The sequence below is a fragment of the Egretta garzetta genome, unplaced genomic scaffold, assembly GCF_000687185.1.
Source record: "Egretta garzetta isolate BGI_Z169 unplaced genomic scaffold, ASM68718v1 scaffold384, whole genome shotgun sequence".
Classification (NCBI taxonomy): domain Eukaryota; kingdom Metazoa; phylum Chordata; class Aves; order Pelecaniformes; family Ardeidae; genus Egretta; species Egretta garzetta.
In genome coordinates this window covers 1,143,869-1,153,908 of record NW_009259496.1, presented here as the reverse complement: position 1 = coordinate 1,153,908, position 10,040 = coordinate 1,143,869, and the positions used below count along the sequence as shown (strand labels likewise).

Here is a 10,040-nt window from a genome sequence, read left to right as displayed (position 1 = left end):
CCTCGCGCCCCGTGCTGCGGCAGAGGCTTAGGCGCTGGCGCGGATTTCGAGTGAAGCCCTGAATGAAGGAAGCGAAGCCCAGATGCCAGGGCCACTGAAGCCAGCTGGAGATGCCAGCGGGCTTTCGGCGAGGAGAGGACCAAGCAGCTACCGAACGCGCAAGTGCGGCGCCCAGCATCTCTCCCGGTACCCTGCTGAGAGCGCGGAGCGGAAGGCACCGCCGAGTGCCAGATACATCATCTTAACCTCGGAAGCCTTTTCACCAGGTGAAAAGAAAATCATTATATTCAACGAATCACGTCTTAGGGGATTAGACAAATTCCACAAGAGTACTCTGCAAATACAGCAGCGCGCGCGCGAAGCGTTGTTTCCAAAATAGATCAATACCCAGCCCGGCCAACAATAGATTGCAGCTCCGTGTTGTCATTACTACCAACAGGAGTCTTGAAAGACGTGGTTAAGCTGTGACTGTCACAATAGCTCTCACACGAACAATGCTGTTGCTGCACCTCCACGTGAAATACTTCCTCACCGCTCCAAAAGCCACCGAGATAAACCCATTTTTAAATACACCTGGTTGTTTGATATGCAGATCAACTGCGCGAGTGTTTACCTTGACAGGAAGAGTAAACACGCCAACCTTTCTCACCACTTTTCCTGTTTCCCTAAGTTTGCTAAGAAAAGAAATTACACAACAGCCTTTGAAAACATTAGAAAAATTAGCTAAGAATTTGGTCATCGCTTCTTTGCCAAAAGGCACCGGGCAGAACGCTTCCGCTGCCAACGGGCTGAAGGAGAAAATTCAGCAGGCTGGTGTCACCGGGCTATGGGCTTGTGCCCAGGCGCAAACCCCGAAGTCACAGGTTTGAAAACCACTGAACAGTACAAGAGGCAGATTTCGGCATTTGGGCTAGATCCCGGGAGGCACGCGATACCTCTCGGGTGAGGAAAAAAAAGTGGAGGCCCCTCAACATCTCATTGCCTCCGACTGATGGGCAGCATCAGCGGCGTGAAGGTGGATGAGGGAATTCGGCAGTGACTTTTACTTAGCGGTTAATAGTACAGAATAAATAACACCAAATTAAATTATTCAAGGGGCTCGTTTCAACTGCTGTTATTCCTCCTTGTCTTCCGAGGTGCAAGAGGAACTCTACGGACTATCTACAGACGCTGGCAGATGGCACATACTATTACATGTGTATTAATTTTATATGCCTACATCTTCAGCAAGACATGTAAACCATTCCCCGGCTACGCCAGCTCTTCTCTCTGATGACCGCACAGTGAGCTTACTTGAACTAGAAATTTGGCTGAGCGGTGACAGCGTGACCTGGCTGGGGGGGCTCCGTCCCACCCAGCCTCCGACAGCCAGAACTCGGCAAGCTACGCCTCGGCGGATCCCTAGGTCCTGCGGTAGGGAGTAGGCATCGCCTGAAAAGGATTCACAGCCCTGATCTGAAACGCCTTGGGGCAATCGCTCCTCTGCCAGCTCCGAGGAGCCCTAGGAGATGCAGGCACCTGACTTTCGTAAGGCTGCATTTCCTAAGCTTCAAAACAACAGGCTGCCTCTGATTCAGGACATAAACCGGCAATTTCTACGTCTTGAAATGTTATTTCTATCCCTTTTTAGTTCTGCTTTGATTATGTCCACCACCCCGGTATCCTTTATCTGGGAAAATTTTGGTACAAGATCTTTAAACCATTACAAACACATACCCTGTTCCTTATTAAACAATTGCAGATCTGTTATCTTGGCTTATGGGAACTGATCTAAATAACATCACGATATCAAACACTGAAAACCACAGGCCTGGGGCCACCGGGGCTCTACTCTTTTTCTGGGCCTTGGAAAGACACAAATTTCCAGATACAAAATGTAGTTTACCATTAGAAGTAAATGTTTGATCTGTAAAGCTTACAAAATGACTTTGTTTATCATAGCAGATGAAAAAAAAAAAAAAAAGGAATAATTTTAAACTCAAACCAAAACTGTTTATATGACAGCTTTTAGTGCTCCATGATTCTGTGCATTTAAGAGAGATTCGAGCAATTAACAGCATAAACTTTCATTACATAGTTCTATTATATATGTTTATGTGACTTAGTTGCTCATCTGTTATTTAAGTGATTTCCTCATTACAATAGTATGGTAAAGATATTTGCTGATCCTGTCAAAAAACGTCAGGCAGTTCATTCGCAACATTCCTGGGATCCCAAAGCGTGTGCTTAAATCCTTTTACTTACTAGGTAAGTAAAATATCAAAGCAATTCCAAAATTCAGTAACGGTTTAAATCGGGGGGGGGGGGGGGGGTAATACATTAAATCCCATGCTCTTTCTGCAGTACCCAAAAAATAAGTGTGAGTGGTGAAAGATTAAAATTTGTGTGACCTGGTGCTCACGAGATGCACAGGCTGACAATTATTTGTGCCTATTTAATGTTTCTTGGGAATTCAGTCAATGGAAGCTGCATTTGCCTATGACAAAAATCAATATGAATTTGGGAGTGGCATGAGTACAAATCTAATGGGAAGAAGCCAAATTGTACCTCACATGCTCCCAAATGCCTTTTTTTCCTGCATCCCTTACTGAAGACGTTAGACAAGCTTCGTACTCCTACTTAATTCCAAGGCAGACCTAAGTTCACGGGTTTAACAGATACACTTTGTTCACAGATACCTCGTATCCACGGAATAATCTCAAACATTATTTCTGTTCCTGCTAAATTTGGCAATGGCAGGCACAAACGTCTCCTCCAAGTGACATTTGGCTGGATCTGGCCCCCAAGCATTTCCGTCTCTCAGACAGCTAATGTCTATGGTTTTGAATTATTAAATATATTCAGGAGTCTTGACAAGGTAGACACGCAGCGATTATGACAAAAAGTATTCCAAAAAAAACCGCTACAGCATCCAACAGGCACGACTGAACTGATTCACACACAGTTAGCTTAGACCAGATCCAACGCCACCTTTTTGCAGAGTATTTGTTTAGACCCTCTCCCATTTCATAAGACCAGTTTTTTCCCAACAGCAGAAATCAAGGGATGCATGTCTCTTTTTTTGTCTTTTTTTCTTTTCTTTTTTTTTTTTTTTTTTTTTTTAAATTACCAGGATAGGACCTCAGCTTCCAGATTTAAATCTATGTGAGTGATCGTAGGTGGCTGCGTCTCTGGAACGTCCTCTGCAGGATACACTCAGTTTGCCACTGCGAGCAAGATACAAACTCAGAAGTAACCTCTCGTCTTTGTAACTAAATATTTAGCTCCTCCAAGTATGCGCTACGGTGTCTCAGGCCAATTCAAATACCATCGCGTGGGTCTTTTCCTGCCCCCACAGTTCTCTCTTTAATAGGACTCGGAGGGGAGGAGGATCGAACGCTTCACAAGTAAACATAGCTGGAAGGATGGGAGGTAACTAGCATTCTTCTTCTTCTTAATCATAATTACGAAACATTAGGGATGAAAAATATGGAAGCAGTTGCCTTTGCGTATCTATGTAGCTAAAGCCTCAACTATTTTTCAACAGGCAAAACAAGAGGGGAGTATTTGAAAGCCCAGGCACGGGCCAGCAGCAGCAGAGCCGGACGGGGCAAGGGGCCGGAGGGTCCAGGGCTCGGGGGTGCTGTGCCCAGCGCACCAGAGTGCTGGGGGCCTGGAACGGCGCCTGGCAAACGGAGGAGCGTGGTGCAACACGCAAGCAAAGCCAACACCCAGATGCAAGCATAATTTTCTGCGCTTTCTGACATATGCCATTACACACGTGGACTACCCCGCAGAGCCACCTCTGGAACCGCAACAGCTACGGACCTACGACACTTCCCTCCCTTCGTCATTAAAAGCACTCTTCCCACCCATGTGCTTAACATCTCCCACTTCTGTTTCTTTTTTCCTTTTGAGTGGCAATTCTGCATCAGAACCCCCAAAATAAATCACACTCTTCCCAAACCCTCCCCGGTGCAGGGTGTATTCTCCCCTAGCACACACGCGTTACTCCCGCTGACACTTGACGGGACCTGCGCACGCATCCGAGGGCTGCCTGACCTGAGCAGCTACCAAAACGTTTTCAAGATAAAGACTGTATTTAATTCAGGGGTTTTTCTTTCTGATGTTCCACCTATAACAGCAAAATCACGCACCTTTCCCAGAAGGCCACACTCCAAAAATGAACTGTACTTAGAAAAAAAAAGTGTTTATGGAGTTCAGAAATACTTAGATGGATTTATAGAAAAAAAAAAAAAAAAAAAAAAAATCAATAAAAGGACTTCAACACCAAGCAGAATTTGTGATTCCCTAGATAAAGATGTATTAATTTGTAATCGCTGTTATTCTAATGCAGGACAAGCCCTAATCAAACTAATGGCAAAATTAAAAGCAAGTCCTTAAATCCTTTAAACTGACTTTGCTTTATTCAGCGATGCCTGCGCTAGCAAAGATTTTAGATTTTCTTTTTTTGTGCACTAGCAATGGCCAATCCTAAGAACTCAGTTATTCTGCTGCTACTCACACCCACACAATATTCAAACATATACACAGTGGGCAATCTAACACAGAGGCTTGAAAACTTAGGTAAAATTAAATACTTAAAATAGAAGAAGCAGCAATTGAACAGAATCAGGAAGATGTGGGCTTCGATTAACAGTTCAAGAACCGAAACACGCCAAACGTGACAGACCTGGCAAATTCTTCTGCACCACAAAAATGGCTTCAAAACCCATTCCCAAAATCGAGCCCCAGCAATCAGCATCTTCCCCTTAGGTTACAGTGGCTCGCACTTAGCTCACGACAAATGCTTTTACTGCAGAAGCTAAGGTGAGCTGGTCAGAAATTTTTAGAGGATCTGGGAAAATTAATTTTCTTTTGGCAACTGTCCTAAAAAAGGGGGGGAAAAAAAAGAAGGGGGGAAAAAAAAAACCAACCAACTACCAAACAACCCCCCCCACTTCATTCTAATGGATGCGTATTGTTCAATTTAAGTAACAGGTATTAAATCACTTTACAAATACAATATACATTTGAGTAACTCCAGGGGAGTTTTCTTCAAAATAATTTCAGTCTTCCCCAATTCTCCCCGCTAAGGTCAGAGTCTCTAAAGCAGCATGGCTGAATTGTTTTAGTGCTCTCTGCTGAACACCTGCAAACATCAAACAAAAACTCCTGGTCCTTTACTGGGTTGACAAAAGCCTTTCATGTGAAAAATGCTCCATGGGAATGTCACGGCTGTGGCTCAGGTTACATTCCTTTCTCCCTCGCAGCCCTCACCATTTCTTAACATGGTAAGAAGCCATGTTTGTGAAATTAAAGATTAAAAGGAAATGTGGCTTTACTTTATTTTCATTCACACATTACAAATCACAATAGAGCATCATATATTAGATGAGTAAAAAGCTGTTAAGATGACTTTAAGCATGAAATATTACCACACTTCCTAAAGTACACTTAGTTTCACCTCACTGCTTGGCATTACTTTTCTTTGGGGTCTTTTTTTTTTTTTTTTTTTTTTTTTCCTCCCCCCATAAGAGAAGTTTCGGGTTAATGCAGAGGAATGACATCTGTGGTTCCCCATCTCAGTAAATATAATTTTTAAGAGAGGACCATGAAGAGAAGGTCAGCTCAAACTTCAGAAGGGCATCTGTCCAGGAGGATCGCTAAATCTGCATTCAGATCGCTAAAATTCTGTATTATCAATATGCATAATTAGAAGAATAAACTGCGTTCGGATGTTATTAATGGAGCGGTCTTTAATCCTTCCATACAGTTACAGGAAACATCTCCTGAAGCAGTTGTCCGGGCGCTATCATATCAAAGCTGAATTTCCCAAGCCCTGGCTCATTACAGCACCGCAGAGCGCAGATCCTTAGGAAGCGAGACTCTCGCACACAGCGAGCTGGCCAGCCAGAGCACGGGCAAACAAAAGCCACGCTTCTGCTCCACGCAACCCCATCTTCAGGCCAGGCGCCCACCCTCGCACCGAGGATCAGCGAGGGGCAGTTCACCCATACCGAGACTCTGACAACTTTTCTGAAATCCCCGATCGCTCGCCACAGCACTCCCCGTCTAATAACCAAGCAACAGATATTTATGGAGTAAATTCAAAATGATTTTCCCTTAGAAGAGCGCACCCTGTGCTGCGTGCCATTGTGCGAGCGATCCACCACCATACAGCACACGTTCCTTTAGCAAGCAGGGTGCCTCATCCTCCACCACCAGAGACTGGCGTCTTCAAGCGTTTCCACGTTCTTACAGCGTGGGAGGGTTCAGGTGGTGTTTTAAATGGTCTGCATCTCAATATTACTAACTTACTCCAGCTCGTTAAATTATTTGTATGTCTAAAATTATTTGTGTGTCTAAAAGGATGCCTCAAAGTTACTTTAATGCCTTCAGCTTTACAGGCAATAAACCCCAGCATAACCCCTCAATTTCACTCACTGTTTGGATTTGCTGTCCTGGGGCATTTCTGATCGAAATGACTCCATAGACGGGGTTTGCGATGCATTTATTAAATATAACTAGCTGGTCAACTGCTGCTAGCCCAAGTGGTAGCTGCTGCATTGACTGGTGTATAAGCATGACAAATTGATTTGTCTGCCACAAACACTCTTCGCTTCTCTCCAGTGAAAACAAATATAGCGAGCATCATGGATGCGGTTAAATGAGTTATTAAAATTGCCTAATTCAGAAAACGACAAAAAACAGGATTAAAATCTTTAGCTTGCGAGCTATAAGGCAAATTAGGTTTGGAAAGTTACTCAAACCTAACAGTAAAATTCTCCAAGTCACTATAGTCATAATATAACCAGATTAGTGAAGATAAAACAAAAACATGTTATTATTTTGAAAGTCTGACCAGAATAAAATTCGCAAAATAAGTGCTTAATAATTATAGGCGGCATTTGATCTAGTATCTTAAAAACGTACGTTACAGGCGACCTTCAAAGTAGGAAGCCCTTGGAAATAAAAAGCGAATTGACGTACTAGTGCATTTAATAAAAACGGCTATACTGGATACAGAGAAGAGGTTCCTTTAATTGAGCACAAACTGCAAATACCAGGCATGAAACCATATGCAATGACGTGTTTATATCTAGATATCCACTGGCAGTTTGCAGCGAAGACTTGTCCAAATTTACCATCTGATTTAGAACAGTACCCCGTGTATAACAATACTGCGTACAGTGTGGTGGTATGTGTGAGCGCCTGTGCTTTTAAAACACTGCGACTCGCTACCCGGAGATGTATTTGTGTCCTGTCCAAAACACCACATCCGCGAGGCAGGGAACCCTCTTAAACGAACTTAATGGAAGAGTAGAGAAATTTCAAATGCGTAAGGATCTTTGCTAGTTTTACTTCTAATTTGTCAGGCACGTTAAAGCCTTTATATAAAACTTTAGTTCCCAGACATTTATTGTACACATGTGTTCTACCGCAAAGAGCTCCGCGATTCCTTTTGTCATCAGGCAGGACTCCTGTCTTTATGGAATGCAGAAGTCGCCCATATAGTACTACTACAGCCAAACAAACACGCAGCCAAACAAACAAATCCTCCAGTTAAATTTCAGGGACTCCTCAAAAGCAGACTAATATTTAGAAAGAAAAAAGCCCTAATTTCCACCAGGAAGGGAAAACAAGCCTGAAGATTGTAATTCACCGAAAAATATTCCCTCAGCAAACAGTGATCTCTAATACTAAAGAGTTCTTTTCCCGGAAGAGGCTGGTGTTTATACTTGGATACTTGCTCATTTATTTATTTAATTTAAGCAGCCTTCGATTCTTATTCGCAAAATTAATTCTCAGGCAAGATGTCTTGATTATCAGTTCTGACACGCAAAAGACAGCATCTGAAATTGCACACAAAAATCTCCAATGCTCAATTGAAAAAAGAAAAAGATTTAAACTAGCTCACCTTGAGCAATTACACAGAGGGGAAGTTTAGGGTTTGGGTTCTTTAAAAAAAAATCATAAAGGTATGGAAATACTGTGAAAATGCCCCAGTCTCGTGGAAATAATAATAATCATCATAATCATAATAATAGCCAGCGCTTAGGAATAATTCCACCCAAATCTGAATGAATCTGCTCCCCAGAAGAGATTAACACAATCACAACAAAGGCAATGCCTATGGATAAATAACTGACAACGTTTTAACTACGTAGGAAACAAAAATGTTACATACTTGAGCCAGTAAAATGTCCACTTGCCAAGGAAGTTGGTCCATTTTTCCCACTGCTCACAGGAGGTGAAAACATCTAAAAAAAACAAAGAGGCATTACTACTGGAAAACAAGAGATCCCCGAGTCCACTGTTAGGCAAAAGTTCCTTCCACATTCGCTGTGAACTACGTTAACAGTTTGTCCACCGCGAGCCATCGTCCCCCACAGACCTGCAAACGAGGCAATATTTCTTACAGCCCCCACCAGCCCCTCACCACCACCGTCACGTTTTTATTAGGCTCATTAGCTCCCCAAACAATATTTGCTTCCCGAAGAGTTTGAGCCATCCCAGTCCCCAGCAGCGTTATCCAGGCTGGGAAGCGGGGCTCGCTCCCCTCTCCAACTCTCGCGCTGACAAAGGCGAAAAAAGTTTTTTTTGTTGAAACCTTGGCCATAAACGTAGCAATGTCCATTTCCATCCCGCTTTAGGATTTGCCTGTCATACGTGAGCCCAAATAATGACAATGCAAAGTGCCACCTGCCCTAAATTCTCATTTCGCCTCTAACACGAGAGCAATTTGAAGCAAGGCTCTCTCCCTCTCCCCCTCTCGCTCCCTCTCGCTTGCTCCCTCTCTCTCTCCTAGCATTTATTTCGACCCTAATTGGTTTCTCTCTTCTTCGACGTGTCTAGTGGATAATACGCACCTTCCCTGAGTCAGAGCCTGCAAAAAGCGAAGGAACAAATGGAAAAAGTGCAACAAGCAAAGAGGGGGCTGCAAAGCTGCCTCAGGTTTGGTTTTTGCGGGGTGTTGCTGGTCTTTAGGAACACACATGCATCTCCCAGCAAACCGATTCTCCCCTTAAATAAATAAATAACCGGATAGATAGATACTCCTGACATATTGGGGGGGAAGGGAGGGGATGGGGAGAGGAAGGAAGGGGCTGGGAGGGGGAGCCTGACAAAACTAGACAAGTGCACACGTCCGGATTAACGTTTGGCCTCCAAACCAGCCCGGCCAGAGCAGCCCGAAGAGACAGAAAGTACTTTTTTTTTTTTTTTTTAAAATTAAAAAAAAAAAAAAAAAAAAAAGCCCCGTCTAGCTGGGGGGCTTCGGCAAAGATTGGAGCAGTTTTAATGACAGCAGAAGCCATATGAGATTTCAGTGAAAACTTTAAAACTGAGACAGTCATGGATTTCTTTGCACTTTCCATGTGCCAAAAAATGAAACAAGGGAAGAACTGAAAATAGAATATAAGCAACTAATTAGCAATTAATTAGTTCATGTGCCAACAACGCTATAAAACGTAAAGCACAATAAAAGTGCTAGATATTGGTATTAACTAATGATGAGAAATGTTCGTTCTTAGGGGCGTCTCTTTTTGTACGCATTATTTCAGCCATCCAAGACATTAAAATAAGCTGCAAACACGATTGCATCTCCCATCACATACAATAAGAAAGAATAAAAAGGCTCTAATTTTTGGTTTTCTTTTTTCTCTTTTTTTTTTTTTTTTTTAAAAGCAAAAAAGATATTTACCATGGTTCTAGCTGCTGATTAAAAATTGCCCAATGTACTTAGATCACAGTTTTGGTTTGGTTTTGTTGGTTTGGTTTTTTGGTTGGGTTTTTTTTTTTTCCAGTTTAACAGATCAGCTAGAAGATATTTTTTTACAGCTGTTGTTAATTTCCACCGTTGTTTCTTACCGCACTGAAATCCAGTAAATCACTCAGTTCTTTGTCCGTCCCTAAGGCAGCCATTCGCTGTTGGTGATGCATTTTAGCAAAATCACACAAACCTAGAAACATGGAAATAACCGCAATCAGAAACCCAGTCCCGAGCCTTGCAGGAAACACAATCGGATTTTTCAGGGGGTGGGGGGGTCGGGGGGTGG

General features: G+C 43.0%; 1 protein-coding gene across 1 annotated transcript in view; it reads right to left on the bottom strand.

The window, feature by feature from the left end:
* LOC104125018 (transcription factor 4) overlaps window positions 1–9,949 on the bottom strand; it is a 144,707-nt gene extending 134,758 nt beyond the window's left edge. Inside the window, exons 1-2 of the mRNA XM_035892964.1 lie at window positions 9,853–9,949; window positions 8,171–8,243 (exon numbers count right to left, since the gene is read on the bottom strand). Coding sequence (XP_035748857.1) covers window positions 8,171–8,243; window positions 9,853–9,924 — 145 coding nt within the window. The 5' untranslated portion in view covers window positions 9,925–9,949. The remainder of the gene's footprint in view (window positions 1–8,170; window positions 8,244–9,852) is intronic.
* Window positions 9,950–10,040: the final 91 nt, after the last annotated feature.